Source organism: Syngnathus leptorhynchus, chromosome 8 (genome assembly GCF_054491065.1).
Source record: "Syngnathus leptorhynchus isolate UIUO chromosome 8, UIUO_Slep, whole genome shotgun sequence".
Lineage (NCBI taxonomy): Eukaryota > Metazoa > Chordata > Actinopteri > Syngnathiformes > Syngnathidae > Syngnathus > Syngnathus leptorhynchus.
This window is the reverse complement of record NC_141202.1, coordinates 13,492,778-13,514,491: the sequence shown is the minus strand read 5'-3', so window position 1 is coordinate 13,514,491 and position 21,714 is coordinate 13,492,778. Positions and strand designations below refer to the sequence as shown.

The window sequence follows — 21,714 nt, the reverse complement described above, 5'->3', positions numbered from 1 at the left end:
TAAGAATTTTATGATGACTTTTATGCTTTCGCACCTTTGTTAATTCACATGCAAAGTTGTTTACATTATTTCTGCACTGCGGAGAGGCTTAGAATAAACCATGGCCTAGCGTTTCGTGGGCGTTGTGCACGCTAATGTACTAGCCTGACATGCCGAGCTTTAGTCGCAGAAATAATAACACACTTAGTTGAGGTGAGTAAATAAAAATTATGGGTTGGCTTGGATTGAAATCAAGGTGAAACATTTATCATTCCCAAATTGAGTAACACTTCTCTTAAGCTATACACTGTTTCAATGCGTCTCAAACTTGCTTGTCAACCACCTTAATTATCAACATTGAAATTACCCTAATGCCAAAAACTACACAAAGGGTTTACTCCTAAAAGGTGTCTATAAAAAAAACAATAATGTAAGCCACTGTGACGTTATGCACAATTTGAACCTGAATGAAGAACTAAAACCCATTTTTTTAAAGGAACCATACGTCGTATATGGCAACTCGAAACAAAATATGCTGCTTCGATTAATACTGTGCTCATGGAAGAAGAATTCAAATGCATTAATTCACCAATGTCTATATAGCTTTTGTGCATGTCTGTGAAATTATGATGTAGATTTGCTAAACTTAGTTCTTTTAAAACAAAGCAGGCAGGAATGGGCCAATAGCCGTCAAGTTGTTTTCTGCACACAAAACGACAATCAGCCACTAGTCATCTGCCTCGTCTTTAGTCTGTAAGTTTTCGAATGACAAGGCGTGACTTGGCCGGAGTTCGCCGCATTGAGGAAGCTATTTGCTCGTTTTTCTTCCTCCTAACAGCATCAAAGCATCTTATTTAAACTCCAGCACATCAGGAAAATGGCTAGTTCTTGTTTACAATTGCAAAAAACGCTACAAGAGTCAGTGCATTATAAGCGCTTCAGCGGCAGCCTTTAATTTCCGCACAACTCAAGTAATAATGACAGGTGGTGATCGTCAGTCATCACTTCTTATTGGCTGTATAACTTTTTTAAGTAAGTTCTGTAAGTTGCAGAACTCCAGTTCAAACCGACTGGACCTTTTATTGTGCTCTCTGGGAGAAAGCTCTTAAAATAACTGATCCGAGTCCAATGCACATGAAGCTGCTTTGTTTTCCCACTTTTAATTGGAAGAGTTCTATCATCCTGTTTATTTATTTATTTATTTATTTATTTAATTTTTTTTTGCTGTTCCCAAGTTATCCATAATGGTATGCTTGTGGCCAAAATGCCCTCGAGTACACCCATACTGGTACTCGTGGATACCGTTATCGGCCGCCGTTGCGAGTACCGATTAGGGTTGCCACGATACCAAAATTTCAGTAGTTGGTTCCAATACCTGTGATTTTCCACGATTCTCGATACAAATTCGGTACCACAGTAAAAAACAGAATCCACTTACTTTTAAAATCATTAATCCATCTGCTATAGCCAAGAAGGCTTGCGCACACACCCTCAACATGTGCCCAAACGTAATTTTACGCATTTGAGCCTTTGTCTGCGCACTTTATCTATGTGTTTGACATTAAATACATTCGGTAACCGTCTCGCCCCAGCTGACTCATGCCGGAATGACGGCACGTAAGCATATTCGGGCTAACGTATTTATAACGTAAGGTGGCACAAAAGTGACAGTAAACTGAAAATCACTCGCCTTGAATTCCCTGAACAAGCCTTTAAGGTGTTTGGCCATGTTGGATGTGTTTCCACCTTTGGTGTGGAAACCTCCCAAGCATTTTTTGCACATTGGCTTGTTCGAATCTATAATTGCTCCGGTTGCATCCACCTTGAATGCAAAATATTTCCACATATGACTCTTTGAACGACCTGGCTTCTCAACGAGCCAGCGTGTTGGACTTTCTACTCCCACTTGCTGAAGCAATTGTTATGAAAGACCGAAAGTTCTCTTCTTCTTCAGCGCCGCTGACAGCTGCTCCGTGCTGCTAGCATGCATATACTGCCTCCTTCACTTCCGGCAAAAATCGACACAGCTTGCCGAGTGAAAAGTTAAATATTCAGTTCAGACAGTACCACAAAAAAGCAGGTCTTGATGTTTTTTTATTTTTATTTTATTTATTTTTTTGCTTATTGGTACCAAATTGGTACCGAAAGTATTGGTTCTTGTGACAACCCTAGTACCGATACCTTGAAATAAGGCTGGTATCGGTACTTGCCCATTCCTCATGAAATGAGAAGGGGGAGGGCTGTGTTCATGACATGGCTGGTTTTTAAAATGCCTACAGCTCAAGCAGAGGGAGTCACCAAAAGTCTGTTCTGTGGCATTGAGCGCCGGCGATTAGAATGCTATTCCTTGAATGCGCAGCCGGCACCTTAAGTGGCCGTCGGCGTCTTTCTTTTCTTGTAGATGGAGGCGGAGCAGCTCCTGTCTCTGTCCGGCTCAGCGCTGGCCCAGGCCCTCAGCTCTCTGCTGGAGACCCCCGGACTCTACGTCTTCTCTGACATCCTGGAGCTGCCTAACGTCCAGGAGGTAAGCGTCCCGCCCGCAGCGGTGCCGCCTGAACAAAATGGGCTTTGGATCATTCGAGGCGCTGCCGTGTCCTCGGCGCATGGGCGGCCTATCGGTCCGCTAACCAAAGACAAAACGCGAGGATCAGCTGTAGGCCACGTGGATCCACTGGCCAACTCGGGTCCGTTGTTAAATTGGCAATAGTGTCAGTTAATGCTGAGCGTTTTTCCGAGCACTAATAATGACCCACATGGTGCCCAATTAAAATGATCTATTTTTTAGGCAATTACCAATCCAGCACTCATTAGATGGTGTAGATCTGTCTTCCCCAACCACCGGACCGGGGCCGTGGGTCACTTTGTACCGAGCCGCCAAGCCGCACAGAAAAAAAAAAGCCTTTTTTTTTTTTTTTTTATAGACGATCAATTAATTCAGGTCAAGACACTCGTCCCGGTCACGTGACATGTTTCCCCAGTCGAGCCCGCAAAGCTAGCAAAAATGAGTAAGAATTTATTTTTAAAAATATGAAAAAAATTTCGATTCTCTCCCAATTACACCCGTCGGTTCAGGTCAAGACACTCGTCTTGGTCAAGTGACAGTCAAGCCCGCGAAGCAAGCAAAAATTAGCAAGAAACAGATGTTTGGAAAGGGAAAAAAGCCCAATGAGGAGACGGAAGAAGAAGAGGCTACGACATTTAAGAAAAGGAAAGCTGCATTTAAAAGAACATTTCTGGAGTCCTACTTAAAATATGGATTTATCGCCACAGGTGACTCTGACGTGCCAAACCCACTCTAATGTGGCGACAGGCTAGCTAACAAGGCAATGAAGCCTTCAAAACTGCTTCGGCACATGGAGACCAAGCATCCTTAGCCAAAGTGCTACTTTTTTATACGACAGGGCTTTGGATTGAAACTCGTCACTCGTTGGCATTGAAGCACGTTTCTATTTGACGGGGCTTTGGCGCCAACCTGTGGCATTTTAAAGCAATTTCAGAAAGCACCCCAGAATTTTTTTATCGTCGTGCCAGATGGGCAAATATTCCTCTACTCAGCAGCTCTTGTTCCTTATTTCCGGTAATCTGGTCTTGGTTTTATCTTTGGCTAGCTGGAGAACGGCCCTCATGCCCCAATGTACCAGCTCCTCAATCTCTTTGCCTACGGAACCTACTGCGACTACAAAGGTACGATGCCGCACACAAATGATGAGCACGTGTCTCCCTTACAGTTTATCACAGAGTGTGTTTTGTGGCTGTGCCCGGACTCACAGGTATGAAATAAACATTGTCTCGGGAGGGGCCGCGGGCAACTTCTCACAAGCAAATTACAGTGGAGCCTCGGTTTTCGAACACAATCCGTTCCAGAAGGCTGTTCGAGAAGTGAATCATTCCAATTCCGAATCATGTTTTCCCATTACAAATAATAGAAAAAAATTTAATCCGTTCCAAGCAAAAAAAAAAAGTAATTTTTTCATTTGTGGATATTTGTCCGATCGCGCAACTGCAGCACACCGCCGAACGCACAACCATAGCGCGTCACCGACTACGCAACTGCACCGCGCTAGTGCATTATTGTGACAGAGCCGTCGCTGGAATTTAGAAAATATTTTTAAAGTCCTGATGTACTTTCCAAAATTTAAGTGGACCAGGCAGCTTAATTTGATCCGATCGCGCAACCGCAGTGCGCCGGACGCTCACTGTTGCATTGCTTTAGGAGCGTCTTTGTGTTCTAGGATGGCTTTACTGCTCCCACTTGCTTTATTTGGAGGCATGATTTAAAGTTGATGCAATCCTCAGAGTAGCGAGAATGTAATAACGAACGGAGTCAGTTGGCATGCGGGTCCTCTCGGCTCATCTCGCAAGGTCCGACAACCGAATTTCGTCCGACATCCAAAGCAAAAAAATCTCGAATTTTTTGTTCGAATACCGAATTGTTCGAGAACCGGGACGTTCGAAAACCGAGGCTCCACTGTACTGTACTCCTTTCAGACGGACTAGTTGCTGTCGGTGTCAAAACAAGACACACACTAAAACACAACAGTAACATTCATTTCCCTCCTCAATCGTCGTGGCCACATTGGGCATTTCTTCCATGAAGCTTGTTTGTCTAATTCCTGAACTGCAGATGATATGTGGCATTGTATTTTCTTTTTTCCCGCCGAGCCTTATTTGCGAAGCCTTACAGACTATTGATTAACATCAGCCTTGTCTGCTCAGAGAGTTTATGGCCACTTAAATCTTTTTTATTGACAGCATCTTAGCAGCACCACTTGTTTTGTTAATATCGCGAGAGGACTATGCCAAAGAGGCGCACGTTTGAGAAGCCCACTTTTTCAAGTCTTAGGGTCCAATGCATCGCTGAGCAATCGTCATTCTTTCCCAGAGCGAGCGGCGTCCCTCCCGGAGCTGACGCCCGCTCAGCGGAACAAACTTCGCCATCTGTCCATCATCAGCCTGGCCTCCAACCTCAAGGTACGCACACCAATGACCCATCAGCTAAAAAATTACATCTGTGTTAATTTGAAGAAATCATCGGTGCTTTTACATCAGTTTGTGCCTAAAGCCCTATTCGGACGGGATTAGTTTTACAGGGGTGTGCAGAGTAATCACCGTTTACCAGAAATGTTCAATTCGGACGGGACTAGAAATCTCTGTAATGTTACTAAACATGGGTGGAATAAATTTGTTTACGTCCTGCCATTACCTCTCATCAGCATGTGCGTGCTCTTGTTTTAATCATTAAATAATAATAATTAAATTTTAACACACACGCACACACACACATACACACGCGCGCACACACACACAGACACACACACACACACACAGACAGACAGACACACACACACACACACACACACATATATATATATATATATATATATATATATATATATATATATATATATATATATATATATATATATATGCGGCGCATACGCGGCATTGTTTACATAAAGCACGATCGATGGATTGAATTAATTGGAGTGACACCAATGGTTTGATAAACGTGTTATTTATGTAATACTTACTTGAATAACTCTGAATGTTACATCAGGCCCGTTCTCAGCTCCTCGTTTGTGTATATGTCACGTAAGCATGCCATATCGTTTAGCCTGTTGTTGCTGGTTCATGTCTGTTTTTGGTGTTGGATTTTGACAAATAAATTTGCCCCAAAAGTGCGACTTATACTCCGGTGCGACTTATATATGTTTTTTTTCACTTTATTGTGCATTTTATGGCTGGTGCGACTTGTACTCTGGAGCGATTTATAGTCCGAAAATTACGGTGTGTGCCTACTGCCCGATGACTGCTGGGATAGGCTCCAGCATGCCTTCAACCCCCGTGGGGACAAAGCGGTACAGAAAATGGATGGATGAATGGATATTTATTTATAATAATTAGGATGTGAAATACTGCCTTGTCTAGGTTATTGGAATCTAGTATAATAGGTTATTGGAGGGATTTACATTTCCTAAAGCAATAAGAAATGTGCTTCTGATAAGTGTTGTGGACCTTTGAAGCCTTTTCATTGGCAGGGACGTGTGGTCAGAGGAGGCAAGGGAGGCTACGGGTAAAATTGAGCTAAATAACATACAGTTGTATAATACGGCCCTAGCTAGCCTTAGCGTTAGTACACACAGATGCCAGTAGGAAACTCAACAGGCACTGAGAGAAAGTTAATAAACACATCAATGGTGACATGTCACACGGACGCACACTCGATGGACGCAAGGAGGAAGGGACAAACACAACTTCAAAGACAAACTCTCAAATCTCACTCGCTGTAACTGCCCGACAGACTGCTCAACTCACTGGCAACTAGCGTTTTGTCTCGCGCTTGCCGTATGCGCTGCGAAAGCCAAAACAGACCGGAAACGTGAAATACATGAGTCTTTTTACGGTAGTTTCACCAGACCGTTTTACAGAAGGTAAAAGTCACTGTAATGTTCACTGACATGTCACATTCGGATGGGATGAAATTTCCACTTAGAATACCACATGAAACTAATCCCATCCGAATAGGTTTTAAGATTAAAATTGCAGCCATGATGATGTACTTGACCAGCTCGAGTGTGATTTTTGCATCATTATTGCCTTATTTAATCCAATCTGATGTCCCGCCACGGTTCTTTCCTTGCTGTGTTCTGCCACATTTAATGTCACAACTCCCAACTAGCCTGGCAGACCGTTCCCAGCTTCCTCCTTAGCCATTTCAGCAAATGCACCATTTCCTCGAGAGGAAGCCACGTGACGCGCTGCGCGTTGCTTTGTCCCCCTCAGTGCCTGCCATACTCGCTGCTCCTGCAGCAGCTGGAGCTGAAGAACGTGCGCGAGCTGGAGGACCTGCTGATCGAGGCAGTGTACTGCGACATCATCCGGGGCAAACTGGACCAGCGCAACCAGCAGGTGGAGGTGGACTGCAGCGTGGGCCGCGACCTGGGCCCCGACGAGCTGCCCAACATCGTCAACACTCTGCAGGAGTGGTCAGTGATGTGACTGTCTCGTCGCCTGGCTCGATCCCTCCTGGCCCCCCTCCTCCATGGCCGCACTTATGCTCTCATCGCAGGTGCGCAGGCTGCGAGGCGGTGCTGTGCGGCATTGAAGAGCAAGTCTCCCGGGCCAATCAATACCGCGAGAGCCAGCTGAAAGTCAAAGTTCAAGTGGAAACGGAGGTCAGTGGTGTCTCCGCCGCTGTCAGCCCTTTCCTCTCCAGGCGACCCGTGATATTTCAGAAGAAATCCCCAAGTAGACTTTTTTTTTTTTCCCCTATTCATCACGGCCTCTGGCTCATGTGCTTCAGGTGACGTTGGGCGGATCCCCCATCCCTCTCTTACCAAAGTAATTTCTCCGTGAAATGACTTGAGCGTCTTCTGTGCGATAAAGCGACGTGATGAAATGTCACTGTGACCGCAAACGACATGACTTGAGAAAACGACGGCACGTTTTGTATTTTCAACCACTAACGAGTGAACTTTCAAATTTGAGCTACTTTTCTTGTTTTAGGCTGCACATATTTGGACATTTTATGTCCTGGGTAAAAATATGCAAAGAATGTCCATTTCAAATTGTTGGCCACGCAACGATTGTCAATAAACGGTTGAGGCCGCGGGCTATTTTGGCTCGAGTTTTTTTTTTACCGTCCTCTACTTGTGGCCCAAACGTTTGGGGTGATCCGCTGGTGACTCTTTCTCAGGTGTCAAACCTGCAGAAAACCCTGAAGGCCAGCGCGGCCTCACCTTCGTCGGGTCCCGCCCCCGCCGGCGCGGCGTCCAATCAGGATGCCGACCAGCCAGCCGAACCGCGGGACCCTGCCTCCTCTCAGGAACCGCGACAACCGGGAAAAAAAAGTTCCAAGGTGAAAGGGTGAGTACCATCAAAACATTTCCATTTGGCTGTTGACCCAATTGAGTGTCCTTCCTTCATTTCCCTCCTAAAACTTTAAAAGGCCAACGTGTCATTTTTATTACATTTTATTGTTTGTGGTGAAATGCTTTGGCCTTAAGAACATGTGCTTTCCAAATATGCATTGGCTAAGCATCTCCAACATGAAATGAACACCATGAGAGCGATGTTAATATAGTGGCAAGTTTTTTTTCAAGAAACACTCAAAAGATAGCTGTTGGGCTCATTCGCCTCTGCCGCCAGCTTCCGACCACTCATCTGTCCCGTATTGTAAAATGTCACCACACAGTCCACACCTTTTCACGTCGCCTTTTATGTATTGATTTCTTTATTCATTTGTTTGTTTCAATGTGGTGGTGGTGGCTCGCCCAACTTTGGCTGAGGCCCCCAAGTTCCACTCCATGTTTTGAAATCCTCGTTCATGATAGCTTAACCTCAATCCCGTAATTAAACCAAGTGAAGACACCCGCTGGAAGGACTTTTTTTCCACCATTTAAAGCAGTTGCCAGGTGTCTTAATCAAAGTAGTAGCAAAGTTGTAGACAATCAATGACAAAGTCGGTTCTCCATGAAGCCGACGTAGCGCAATGGCAAGGTGTATTTCTTTGTTTTTCTTGAAGACATTTGGCATTCAGACCAAAAGCTGATTTGAGAATAAGTTGATAATTTCACCTTTGATATCAAAGTACTGACACCTTCGGGTGTTCAGGAGAGAGGACCCTTACCCTTGAAACAGGTCACCAAGGGGTGTCGCTCATTGTAGCTCGCTTGCTCAACATTGTGCTCGTTTTTGCCGTCGGGAGACTATGATTTTGCCGACATTCTGACAGCAATTTGGAATGTCTCCTTGTAATCCTTGCGACGGTCCGCTTAAGAATGCTGCATGACAGCCAACCAAAATAAGCAGAGCAAGTGACCAATGAATATCAGTGCTTCTACCCTCCATCATATTTGTTCAAACAAAAAAAACAAAATCACCCAAATAACCTTTGGCCTCATTCTCTACTCGCCAGGCTCCGAGGCAGCGGCAAGATCTGGTCCAAGTCCAACTGAAGATGTGACAGACGGCACCACCCATCAGCACGCTCATGGGACAAAAACAGAAGCATTCAAACACAGTGATGGGCGGGGCCTTCGCCACCGCCCCTCCCACGGGGAACGTTTAGTTTTTTGTTTAGTCACCTCATATCATCCTGACGGGATCGTGCCAACGACGGCGTCCTCTTTCCTGACTATTTTTTTTTTGAGGCATGAACAAGAGTGGATAGTCAGTCGCCTCGGTCCAACAGCGGGAGCTTCTCAGCTTCTCTCATGCATTTTTGTCATTTTAATGCTTTCAACACGCTCCCTTTGACTTGGGCTCCTTTTTCCCATTTCCCCTCCCCGCCCAGTTGAGAATAAATTGTTGGGAAATAAAAAGATAAAAGACTAGATCGCATTCATGTCACCGTCACCTCTTTTAATACGTGCGCATCTCCAAAGGGGACCGGCGCTCAATGTTAGCTCACCGAAGGGGGGCCGCCTTCAACAGGTCAAGCCATTAATTAGGGCACGTCTCCGGAGATGCCCGGGCATCACAAGTGCCAAGGCATCGTGCCCATTTCATCGCGCAACAAGAAATTGAGGAAAAAATGCATTTACACCGACAAAAGATGATACGGGTACATATCACAGGCAATGTCATTTATTTCAATTTAGATTGTGACACTACATACAGTCAAATACTTCATTTCTTAAAATACCGTAAATTTCGGACTATAAGCCGCTACTTTTTTCTCAAATTTTGAACCCTGAGGCTTATAGTCCGGTGCGTCTTACATAGGTTTTTTCCCGTGATTTTTCTCATGACTAATACACATATACACTCATAAAAAGGCTGTGGACTGCTGTTGTGCTGTTATGTTAATAAAAGTTATGCGTCTCTAAATAATCATCTCTTTCCTGACAATCATCTTTGTGTATATTCTCTTACAAATGAACATTAAAATTAAACATTAAAAAGCTTTCGCGATCATGCGGCGACTTTACATGCATTTTCTTTCAAGGAGCCCGAGCTGGTGTGTGAGGCAGAAAGGTTCCGACTAGACATAGTCGGACTTGCCTCCACACATAGTTTGGGCTGGGTGCCTGTACATTGGGGTTCACCCCGGTGAATGAGAGGGTAGCCTCCCTCTGCCTTCGGGTGGGGGGACGGGCCTGACTGTTGTTTGTGTCTATGCACCAAATGGCAGCTCAGAGTACCCACCCTTCTTGGAGTCCCAGGAGGAGGTGCTGGAGAGCGCTCCTTCTGGGGGCGCCATTGTTCTACTGGGTGACTTCAATGCTCACGTGGGCAATACGTACCCTAACCCCCCCCCGATCTGAACCAGATTGTTGGACTTCTGTGCTCGACACGGATTTTCTATAATGAACACCATGTTCAAGCATAAGGGTGTCCATGTGTGCACTTGGCACCAGGACACCCTAGGCCGCGGTTCGATCAACTTTGTAGTCGTGTCATCGGATTTGCAGCCGCATCTTTTGGACACTCGGGTGAAGAGAGGGGCGGAGCTGTCAACTGATCACCACCTGGTGGTGGGTTGGCTCCGATGGTGGGGGAAGATGCCGGTCCGACCTGGCAGACCCAAATGCTCTGTTAGGGTCTGCTGGGAACGTCTGGCAGAATCCCCTGTCAGGAAGAGCTTCAGCTCCCACCTCCGGCAGAGCTTTTCCCATGTCCCGGGGGAGGCGGGGGACATTGAGTCCAAGTGGACCATGTTCCGCGCCTCCATTGTTGAGGCAGCCGACCAGAGCTATGGCCGTAAGGTTGTTGGGGCCTGTCATGGCGGCAATCCCCGAACTCACTGGTGGACACCGGGAGTAAGGGAGGCCGTCAAGCTTAAGAAAGAGTCCTATCGGGTCGTTTTCGCCTGCGGGACTCCGGAGGCAGCTGACAGGTACCGGATGGCCAAGTGAAACACGGCTTTGACGGTTCCTGAGAATGGAGAATGACTTCCGGACGGCTTCGAGAAAATTCTGGTCCACCATCCGGCGTCTCAGGAAGGGGAAGCAGTGCACGGTCAACACTGTTTACAGTGGAGATGGTGTGCTGCTGACCTCGACTCGGGACGTCGTGAGTCGGTGGGGAGAATACTTCGAAGATCACCTCAATTTCACTGACACGCCTTCCATTGTGGAAGCAGGGCCTGGAGACTCTGAGGTGGGCTCTCCAATCTTTGGGGTCGAAGTCACTGAGGTAGTTAAAAGACTCCTCGGTGGCAGGGCCCCGTGGGTGGATGAGATCCGCCCGGAGTTCTTAAACGCTCTGGATGTTGTGGGGCTGTCATGGCTGACACGCCTCTACAGCATTGCTTGGACATCGGGGACGGTGCCTCTGGATTGGCAGACTGGGGTGGTGGTTCCCCTCTTAAAGAAGGGGAATCACACTCCTCAGCCTCCCTGGTAAGGTCTATTCCCCTCATCAACTATGTGTCAACTTTATCGACACTTATCCTGTTTTTGAATAAAGGGGTGGGAATTGAAATTAATTAATTCATCCCAAAAATGATTCTTCATCATAATCGTCAGTTGCGGCCCTATTTTGCAATGAGTCCTTTGCATCTATTGTGCAGAATCTATTGAAAATTAATTCATCAATTAGTGTGTCGGCTCATTGCACAGGAATAGAATGTAAATATCGCACAGTGGTGCCGTGATAAATTTTTTTATTGGTTCTGCAACCGCGCACGCGCTTAACTTCATTCACGTCAAATCATCTATCTCCATTGGAATGAATTGAAAGCAACATAACCATGAGGGTGTCCCCTCCACAAAACCATGGCTGTTGTATCAAAGCGCAGGGGTTTGTGCGCCTGTCTGAAACTTGCATGTTCCCACCGTCATAACAGCCCCAACCAGGATGTGGCACCTGACCAAAATGCCTGACACACACTATTTACAAGCACAAAAACATGATTTTATTTGGGGGGGGGGGGTGTAGCTGTGTGACTGGAAGCGCAGGGATGGAAATTGGGATGGTACACAGCTATTAAATTGTTTGTTTGTGAATTTGTCACGGCAGCTCCACATTTGGCACAGCTCGGAGCCATGCACAGGAAATTTACGGCGAACGTGTGGGGAAAGATGGAAGGAAGGGAGGCGTGATGAGTTTAGGTTTAAGACCTCGGGGAAGTGGAGGGGCTTGTGCGGCGGCTGCAATAACTGTAGTCCCTCCACGTATTTCACACTTTGGGTGAAAATGAAAAAGCCTGCTGTAGGCGGGAAGAAAAACCAAATTCTGGAGGCTCCGTAGAAGTGGAAAAAGAGAAGCCTTACAGGTTCACCACTGGGATCCTGACACAGCAAGAGACAAAACAAGAAAAGGTGTTGAACAAAACAACAGTAGTCTGAAGCCAGGGTGAGCACAGCTGAAAGCACTCAAGCTGCATCCCGCGGGACTGAGGAGTGCAGCACTATTATTATCCTTATTTAGATTAACTCCAAATACCCTTGAACACAAACGTTTTGCTTCATGATGCCCCCCCCCCCCACCCCCAGAGTGACTCATCAGTGGAAAAAAGAGAATAGTTGTCAACGCTCCTAGCCTGCAAGCTCCTCGGAGAACACAAACCCTGCTCACTTTTCTTAAGTGAGTCGTTACCTCTCCCGGTCTGAAAAGGAGGTGCTGTGCAGCGTCTGCTGGCTCTCCTCAGACGGCAACGAGCACGGGAGTGCGTGAGAGAGGGGCGGAGCCACTCCGCGGGACAGCGGGGGCGGATGCCACGAACAGCTGCGATCAAAACTGGAGGGAGGTGAAGAAAGTAGAATGTGGCCTTGAGTGTAGACCCAACCCACCTCTTAATACCTCAACTATCATTATTATACACAAAAAAGAAAAAAACAACAGCACACAACTCTTACTGTCGCGAGAGGAGTACATAATCTATATGTCTACTGACGTGATCAAAACAGAACAAAAATACACATCACACTCGGCAGCAATGCTGATCATTTAATGTATCAATGTGTGTTGGCTACGTCAAAATTGGGTTGCTCTGAGCCACCAATCGGATGATGGAAAAATGCTGATGTCGTCAAATTTGAAATCTGCCGGAAACATTGCTCGTATTCTGGATGGATACAGGCATAAATGCGATTGGACAAAAGACCCAACATGCGGAGAGCCAGAATTTTGTATTCCAAAAAGCATTTTCAAAAAAGTTAATCATCTTGCTCGTAGTTTAAGTTTGGCTAACACGATCGATTGGGAAGGCCCTCTTCAGATTTGATTGACGTGGCAATGCAGAGGCTAAAATCTGTCAAACATGCGCATGCTGGAAGAGAATAAGACTGTTGGGAAGAAATGAGAACAATTTGGTGGACCAAACATGAGAATTACGGATGTAAATGCAGCTTAGTGCCCAGCACGAGAAAGGAGAAAGCTTGTCGGGAACGTTTTCACATCGGCAAACGCATTAACGCTGCAAATGCAAGGAAGGATTAGTTGCCCTCACTGGAGTCATTAAAACAATGGCCATGGGAAGGCAAGTGGGAGGCGTGGAGTCAAAGTGGGTGTCGAAATAGACGACTCGTAAAAGTCTCTGAATTATTTTGTAAGGGTTTTGGTGCCTTTCTTGAAGGCATCCTCTGTTTTAAGGCCACTTGTGGCTGTTGCAAAGGAAGAATGGAGTGAATCAGATGAATTATGCTGAAGAAGTAGCTGGACAAAAAGTGAGGAGAATCAAATAGAAGAAGCGGAAGAATAAAGTGAACTAGAAAATGCGTTTACTGGAGAAATTGCATGTGAAGGCGAAGACTTTGAATAACCTCTTGGGGAATGCTGCCGAATGGTGTTGAAACGAGTTTAATTACTTGAGAAATGTAGAAAATAGAAGTGTAAAACGAAATTTTGGAGAATTTGTGGTGAATTTCAAATTTGAAAATTTTGAATTCTTTGGAAGTGGGAAGTTGTGGAAGAGGTAACCAAAAGATGAACAGTTGAAAGTTGGAATGGGTTGAATCGGTTGAAAGATGTAGAAATTAAAGGTGAAAAACTAAATTTTGTGAAATTTTGCGGATATTTTAAACATTTAATTAATTAAATTATAATTTAAGAATTTGGCAATTTTGGGAATGTCAAGAATCTTTCCGAATTTGATTTGAATGTGTTGAATGATGTGAATTTCAAACTGGAACGACATGAATGTGAAATGTTGAATGTGCCATTAAGAATGAACGGGGAAAATTTGTCGTAAATTTGCAAATTTTGCGAAAACTGAAAATTTTGGAATGAGATGAATGCAAGTGCTCATGTCGTGAATATGTGGAATACGTCAAAAGTGGAATGGAGTGAATTGGGTGAATTATGTGGAAGTAGTAAAAAAACAGAAAAGAGAGGAGAATAAAATAGAAAAAGAATAACTAGAAAATGCAATTTCTGGAGAAATTGCGTGTGAAGGCGAAGACTTTGAATAACTTCTTGGGGAATGCTGCCGAATGATGTTGAAACGAGTTGAATTACTTAAGAAATGTAGGCAATAGAAGTGTAAAATGAAATTTTGGAGAATTTGTGGTGAATTTCAAAATTGAAAATTTATAAGTTTTAGTAAGTGGGAAGTTGTGGAATAGGTAGGAAAATTATAAACAGTTGAAAGTTGAAACGGGTTGAATCGATTGAAAAATGTAGAAATTAGAGTTGAAAAACAAAATTTAGGAAAATTTGGCATAAATTTCAAAATGGAAAATTTGGAGTTTTTGGTAACTTGAAAGTTGTGGAATAGGTAGACAAAAGATGAACAGTTGAAAGTTGGAACGGGTTGAATTGGTAAAAAAATTTAGAAGTTAGAGCAAATGTTGAATCCCCATAGAGAATGAATGGGAATTTGGAAAACAAAAACTGTAACAAAATTTTCCGACAAAACATACATGTTCAGAAGTTTCACTTTTGGGGTTAAAATGTTGAAACGGGTTGAATCGGACAAAAATTGTAGAAGTTAGAGCAAATGTTGAATCACCATAGAGAATGAATGGGAATTTAGAAAACAAAAACTGTGCCAAAAATGTTTAAAATTTGGAACGAAACGAAATCTATGGGTTCCGACAAAATATACTTGTTCAGAAGGTTCACTTTTGAGGTTAAAATGTTGAAACGGGTTGAATCGGACAAAAATTGTAGAAGTTAGAGCAAATGTTGAATCCCCATAGAGAATGAATGGGAATTTAGAAAACAAAAACTGTGTCAATTTTTATTTTAATTTGGAACGAAACGAAATATACAGGTTCAGACGAAATATACGTGTTCAGGAGGTTCATTTTTGGGGTTAGAATTTTGAAACAGGTTGAATGGGACAAGAACTGGCAAAAGTAGCTATTTAGGGCACTTCTTGTTGAAATATGGTCACTTCTAATTTATCTGGGGTACTTCTGGTATAATTTGGGGATTTCCAGTTTTTGGGCACTTCCGCTCTAATTTGGGTAACGTCCGGTTTGATTTGGGTCACTTCCTGTTTATTTGGGTAACTTCCGGTTTAATTTAGTGCACTTCTGGTTTAGCTGAGGTCACCTCCGGTTTATTTGGGGTCACTTCCGGTTTAAAGAGTTCACTTCCGGTTTATTTGGTCACTTCTGGTTTATTTGGGGTCACTTCCGATTTGATTTGGAGCACTTCCAGTTCACTCAGGGTTCATTGGGGGCACTTCAGGGTCAATCCAAGATGGGCGCCACACTGGAAGTGGGGGTCAAGGGTTGAATTGAGTAAGCATAGTGGAAGTGGGGGTTAAGGGGGTGAATATGGTAAGCATTGAAGCATCGGTTGAAAAATGTAGAATTTAGAGTAGAAAAATGAAATTTTGGAGAATTTGGTTGAAGTTCAAATTTGAAATTTTTGAATTTTTGGTAAGTGGGAAGGTGTGGAATAGGTAGGCAAAACATGAACACTTGAAAGTTGGAACGAGTTAAATCGGTTGAAGTATGTAGAAATTTGAAGTGAAAAACGAAATTTAGTGACATTTTGTGCAACATTGTAAAAGTGAAAATGTGAATTTTTTTAATTAGGCAAGTTTGGGAATGTCCCCACTGTGATTTGAATGTGTTGAATTATGTGAATTTCAAACTGGAACAAAGTAAATGTGAAATGTTGAATCTGCCATTTAGAATGAATGGGGAAAAATTTGACGGAAATTTGTGAATTTTGTGAAAACTGAAGATTTTTTGAATGAAAAAAATGTCAAAGTCAAAGTCTGCTTTATTGTCAATTTCTTCACATGCCAAGACACACAAAGATATCAAAATTTCGTTTCCAACTGTCCCACGGTGACAAGACATATTACATATTAAATATATATATATATATATATATATATATATATATATATATATATATATATATATATATATATATATATATATATATATTAAATAGGTCCACGGACAAACAAAACATTCAAGTACCAACACAAAAAGTAGAAACAAGAAGGCACATACAATGAATAAGAGCGATGAATAAAAAAATTAAAAAATAAATAAATAAATAAATAAGAGGAGCAAAAATGGAGCAAGCGTGCATACAGCAGACAGTCAGAATATAGCAACCAACGTGGCCGAAAAGGCCAAGACGTTACGCAGCCGAGGGTGGAGAGAGTTCAGGATCCTAACAGCCTGGAGTATAAAGCTGTTGGTGAGTCTGGTGGTGCGGGAGTGCAGGCTTCTGTACCTCTTCCCAGAGGGCAGCAGATCAATGTCATGAATATTTGGAATAAGTGAAAAGTGGAACGGAGTGAATCGGTGATGGCCTTCACACATATGTTCCGACGGGGTGATCCTGTAATTTTTGGACTATAAGTCGCTCCGGAGTATAAGTCGCACTAGCCATAAAATGCACAATAAAATGAAAAAAACCCATATATAAGTCGCACAGGAGGATAAGTCGCACTTTTGGGGCAAATTTATTTGTCAAAATCCAACACCAAAAACAGACATGAACCAGCAACAGGCTAAACGATACAGTATGCTAACGTGACATATACACAAACGAGGAGCTGAGAACGGGCCTGACGTAACATTCAGAGTTATTCAAGTAAGTATTACATAAATAACACGTTCATTAAACCATCTGTGTCACTCCAATTCATTAAATCGATCGATCGTGCTTTATGTAAACAATACCGCGTATGTGCCGCTTATGCTGACGTCGGACCCGTTGTAAGTTGCATTTCTAATTATTCCACAGACCCATATAACGATATATAAAGTATATTTCAAATAACTATGATATTAAAACAATATTATCAAACCATCTGTGTCACTCCAAATCATTAAATCCATCGATCAAATTCCCCTGTCTTTTTGTCAACAACGCCGCGCGTGCGCTGCAGAGATCTAGTATATAACTATATTGTAGCGTTAACAAAGTACCAGGAAAGACGTGGGTATGGTAAACGGCTCTTTATTTAAAAGAACAAGAGTTCAACAAGCCAACAACTACTGAACTGTAATGATAAAAACATATACAAGTTGCTACATGAAATAAAATATATCAAATAACTATAACATAAATAAGTTTTTCAAACCTTGTGTCACTCCAAATCATTAAAACCTTCAAACGTGGGGCCCTTCGTCATCTTCGTAATCCCGTGATCGAATCCTTTGTCGTTTATGTAAACAACCGCCGGGCGGCACGGGTGACGTCACTTGCAGTTCAAATGACAGTAATTCCTTGCTACATCGCGGTTCGTTTATCGCGGTTTCACTACATCGCGGATTTTTGAATTTTGAGAATTTGTGAAAAAAAATCACATATAAGTCGCTCCTGAGTATAAGTCGCCCCCTCCCCCACCCAAACTATGACAAAAAACGTGACTTATAGTCCGAAAATTACGGTATGTGGAAGTAGTCAAGCGTAAAAAAAGTGAACGGATTTAATAATAATAATAATGGACAGGAATAACAATAGTGTGAAGGCCATCGCCTTCACACAATGAAGTGAATGGTGTAGAATAACGTGTGAAGGCCATCGCCTTCACACAATAAAGTGAATGGTGTAGAATAACATGTGTGTGAAGGCCATTGCCTTCACACAATAATAAAGTGAATGGTGTAGAATAACATGTGAAGGCCATCGCCTTCAAACAATAAAGTGGATGGTGTAGATTCTACACTGTAGAATAACGTGTGAAGGCCATCGCCTTCATACAATAATAAAGGAAAGGAATAACAATAGTGTGAAGGTCTTCACCTTCACACTAATAATAATAGTGAATGGTGTAGAATATCATATGTGTGAAGGCCATCGCCTTCACACAATAATAATAATAGTGAATGTGTCACGTCTCGTCCCCAGCCGTTCCACTATGTGTCTGTTGTCATGGTTTCTGTCTGTGTGTTTGCCCCTCCTGTGTGCCCATGATTAGTTTGATTATTCTCACCTGCCTCTTGTTATCTGTCGTATATATAAATCCTGTCTGCCCCTCACCCCCTGTCGGAACATTGTTGTCTTATGTCTTTTTGCTTCCTGTTTGTCTGTTCCCCCTCATCTCTCCTTCCAACTCCCTTTTTTTCTGAATAAACCCTGGTCCAAGCTGTATTTGGTCACCCTGCTCCATTCCACCCGTGACAGAATGGGTGCCTTCGGCTTCACACAATAATAAAGTGAATGGTGTAGAATAACGTGTGAAGGCCATCGTCTTCACACAATAATAAAGTGAATGGTGTAAATAACGTGTGAAGGCCATCGCCTTCACATAATAAAGTGAATGGTGTAGAATAACATATGTGTGAAGGCCATCACCTTCACACAATAAAGTGAAGGGAGTAGAATAACATATGTGTGAAGGCCATCGCCTTCACACAACAAAGTGAATGGTGTAAAATAACATAAGTGTGAAGGCGAAGCACACTAATAATAAAATGAATGGTGTAGAATAACATATGTGTGAAGGCCATCGCCTTCACACAATAATAAAGTGAATGGTGTCGTGGTCACACAATAAAATTCGCCTTCACACTAATGAGGCAGCCATCTCAGTCGGCCACCAAGGTCAAAACGCGCAGACAGGCTGATGGCAGCTGGGATCCAAGCTCCCGCTGGTATGGTGATGCCTCAGCCTCCTCCACAGAGGAGCTCCGGGGTTCATTAGAGGGCCACCAAGGCCTTGACAGCTTGGTTCCTCCCTACGCTGATGCTGGCTCGCGCTGACACTGGCCTGGCTGCGGCGACATGGGCTTCTAAACACGTGGACATTTGAAAGAGCTTGCTCAGCTGCACCAGCGGAAGGCTTCAAATTCAGCGTGCCTGCTTTTTGCTTGGTAAGCCAACTGAGAGCATACACGATATATTGATGACCTATGCCAGCGACATTCTAAACGGAGAACGCCAAGGATTTGAAATAATGCAAGTTGAGTTGCGAGGAATCTGTTGTGCTGTTGGAATAATCTCGGGGAAGCCATGGCCTGCCAGACCTGGAGGCCTCATCTTTTACGAGTTTACAACTCTCCTTTGAACTAAGTTCTTCCTATTCAGTTTAAGGGATGTCTTTTGATCTCCGTCAGCCTTATGTATCCTTCCTGTCCTTATGTTATCTTTGTGTTTTGTTTCTGTAAGAGGTCTTCACTAACAATGAGCAGAGCTTCTTTGCCTACGCGAGATGTTCTTTGTTTAGTTCAAAGGGACTTCATTCCTTTTAGTTAACTGTAGCTTTGATTCATAGATTGTTGTTGATAGGAACTGTTTTTCTTTGTTAAATGTTATATACAGTTTGAAGTAGTCGCACATAAGTTATCCCATATTTCCTCAGTTTGTTTAAGGAACTGTATATTAGTTACCTCACATTTACTTAATATGTGTTGAAATGTTTAAGTAGGACTAGTTACTCATTATTATTATGTGTTGCGTTAGTTTATTAAGAAGATAAACTTAGCAAAGGTTTAGTTGCATTGCTCCACAGGAAAGCGGCATTCAACGTGCTTCAAGTTATCTGATCACAGTCGAGGAGGAGTCGGCCACCCATGGAGAAGACAGCTGGTTGAGGGAAGAGAACAGACTCTGCAAGTCCAGTGTGGGGTTCATGGGCCGACAATTAAGTGCTAAATCACACCACACTACATTCCTTAGCTAATCAGTGTTGCTACAGCCACTATCTCCCCTCCCTTTAGTGTAGCAACGCCTCTGTAACCAGGGCAACCAAAACATTAAAAAGAGGAGTACGCGGAGTTGGGACTAAGAATTGATGGATATTGTAACTGAGCTTCCCTTCTCTATCGTTCTCCTTGCGAGTAAACTTATCCTGGTTGTCTTCTCGAACCGATCCCATATCAAGTTTGTCCGTACAAAACCACAGCGCTGATGTCAGCATTTTTCTGTCCCCTGACTGGTTGATCAGAGCAATACATTCACTAATCGACATCTAGTACAGTATTTTCAATCCATATTTTTGTCCCGTTCTCAAGCGCTTGTTATGATACGCATGACGCACTTGTGATTTTGTATCATGTTTTCTATGACTGTGGCGTAATGCCGGTGGCGCTAGAAGATGGGGCACGGGTAGCAAATATCTAGCCCAATGCTGCGTGATCGTAAATAAGAGGAGGAAGTTCCTACCAGAGCTTTGCCGTAATGATGATTGCGGTGAGGATGAGCAGTGTGGAGATGGTCACAGTGACGTAGAACTGAGGGTCCACTGTAACACACATGCACGCGCAAGCTGTTACGATTCACCAAGCATGACCGTGCATAATTGCGCAAGAACAGAAGCAGAAATCAATGAGGGCAGCTGATTATGATTATGGCGAGCAGGCCCATGGCGAGCAGGTCCATGGCGAGCAGGCCCATGGCGAGCAGGCCGATTACTCGACGTCTTTGATGTCAACTTTATGAGACTTTCCAGATGCAGTAGGCGGATGGGGGCTGAGCATAAGCCTTCACCAACGTGACAATTAATTCCCAAGAGCATTCTTTGCAATGCGTCACGTCATTTCCCGCTGTACCTACCTTCCTCCAGCTCGGCCTCCTCCGCCGCCCCCCTGTCCTCCACCCCCTCTTGGTTCCGAGACTTTGGGGGCACTTCCTCTTTGGGATGCGCGCTGATGTCAGGGTACAGCCAGTCCTTGGAAGACGCGGCGGCGGTGTTGGCCTCCTGCGTTTCCTGGCTGAAGAGGAGGTGGTAGGTCTCATCCTCCAGCGGCTGCGTGGGCCCCCAGACCACCGCCCAGAGTGGGGTGGGCGTCACCTGGGTGGTGACGGAGAGCTGAATGCCCGGGGCCTCCACCCGCTCCTCGTCGTCACGGTGACAGGTGGAGGGCTGCGTCACCAGGGCGACTAGGACGAGTGAGACGAGGGCGCTCAGTCGTGGGACAGGAGCGATGGAGCTGGAGGAGAAGACAAAGGTTAATGATGGGTCACATGTTGCCTGGTTTTACCCTTTGCCATCTTACCATCTCTCCATCGCTTGTCTGTGTTCATTCACGCAGTGGCGCGCCTATCATCTCTGAAACAAAACGAGCAAAAGAGAGGAAAACAAAGGGGGAGTGTCCCAATTTTCTCTCTAGCCAGGATCTGCACTGTGATCGGATTGGCTCTCTAATCGATTGGAAACATACACGCTTCTCGCGGGCCATTTAAAGTTTTAACGCACCGCACGCCCAGGCGATCACGCGTTTGCGGCCAAGCCAATCAATCATCGTCGGTGACGGCATGCACGTCGTGCGCGCGCGCGGCCAATAGTCCCCGATGACTATTTGGGCCAACTCGACTACTTCTTGACCATCCGAATTCCAAGCAAATGTCACCCGCGACGCAAAGCGGCGCCTACCTCTGGCGAGTGGATAGAGGGAATGAGACGGAGAAAAGTGGAGACACGAG

General features: G+C 44.3%; 2 protein-coding genes across 6 annotated transcripts in view; one reads left to right on the top strand and one right to left on the bottom strand.

Annotated features, from left to right (window-relative positions):
• cops7a (COP9 constitutive photomorphogenic homolog subunit 7A) overlaps positions 1 to 9,813 on the top strand; it is a 22,189-nt gene extending 12,376 nt beyond the window's left edge. For 2 of the 3 annotated variants that reach the window (XM_085918503.1, XM_085918502.1), the window contains exons 2-8: positions 2,381 to 2,503; positions 3,588 to 3,663; positions 4,862 to 4,950; positions 6,763 to 6,965; positions 7,049 to 7,154; positions 7,676 to 7,845; positions 8,897 to 9,813. In XM_085918503.1, the coding sequence (XP_085774629.1) occupies positions 2,381 to 2,503; positions 3,588 to 3,663; positions 4,862 to 4,950; positions 6,763 to 6,965; positions 7,049 to 7,154; positions 7,676 to 7,845; positions 8,897 to 8,936 (807 nt within the window). In that variant the 3' untranslated portion in view covers positions 8,937 to 9,813. Of the gene's footprint in view, positions 1 to 2; positions 193 to 2,380; positions 2,504 to 3,587; positions 3,664 to 4,861; positions 4,951 to 6,762; positions 6,966 to 7,048; positions 7,155 to 7,675; positions 7,846 to 8,896 lie in introns of those variants that run through there. The other variant, XM_085918504.1, reaches the window with a different exon arrangement.
• pianp (PILR alpha associated neural protein) lies at positions 9,552 to 21,714 on the bottom strand. 3 transcript variants are annotated; one of them, XM_085918505.1, is made up of 6 exons: positions 21,665 to 21,714; positions 21,288 to 21,340; positions 20,845 to 21,221; positions 20,455 to 20,533; positions 12,502 to 12,663; positions 9,552 to 12,215 (listed from the first exon to the last, which is right to left on the bottom strand). In XM_085918505.1, the coding sequence occupies exons 2-5, from the start codon at positions 21,296 to 21,298 to the stop codon at positions 12,519 to 12,521; spliced, it is 612 nt and encodes a 203-aa protein (XP_085774631.1). In that variant the 5' UTR covers positions 21,299 to 21,340; positions 21,665 to 21,714; the 3' UTR covers positions 9,552 to 12,215; positions 12,502 to 12,518. The 3 variants fall into 3 exon arrangements, with proteins under 3 accessions (XP_085774631.1, XP_085774632.1, XP_085774633.1); XM_085918506.1 differs by lacking the exons at positions 9,552 to 12,215; positions 12,502 to 12,663 and adding an exon at positions 16,288 to 19,875; XM_085918507.1 differs by lacking the exons at positions 9,552 to 12,215; positions 12,502 to 12,663 and adding an exon at positions 16,288 to 19,082.

Excerpts from the sequence above, each read along its gene's own strand:
- pianp (XM_085918505.1), bottom strand. Across the intron at positions 20,534-20,844 it reads GGAGGCCGAGCTGGAGGAAG|TGGACCCTCAGTTCTACGTC; the intron begins GTAGGTACAGCG and ends TGTGTGTTACAG. Across the intron at positions 12,664-20,454 it reads ATCATTACGGCAAAGCTCTG|TTTTGATCGCAGCTGTTCGT; the intron begins GTAGGAACTTCC and ends ACCTCCCTCCAG.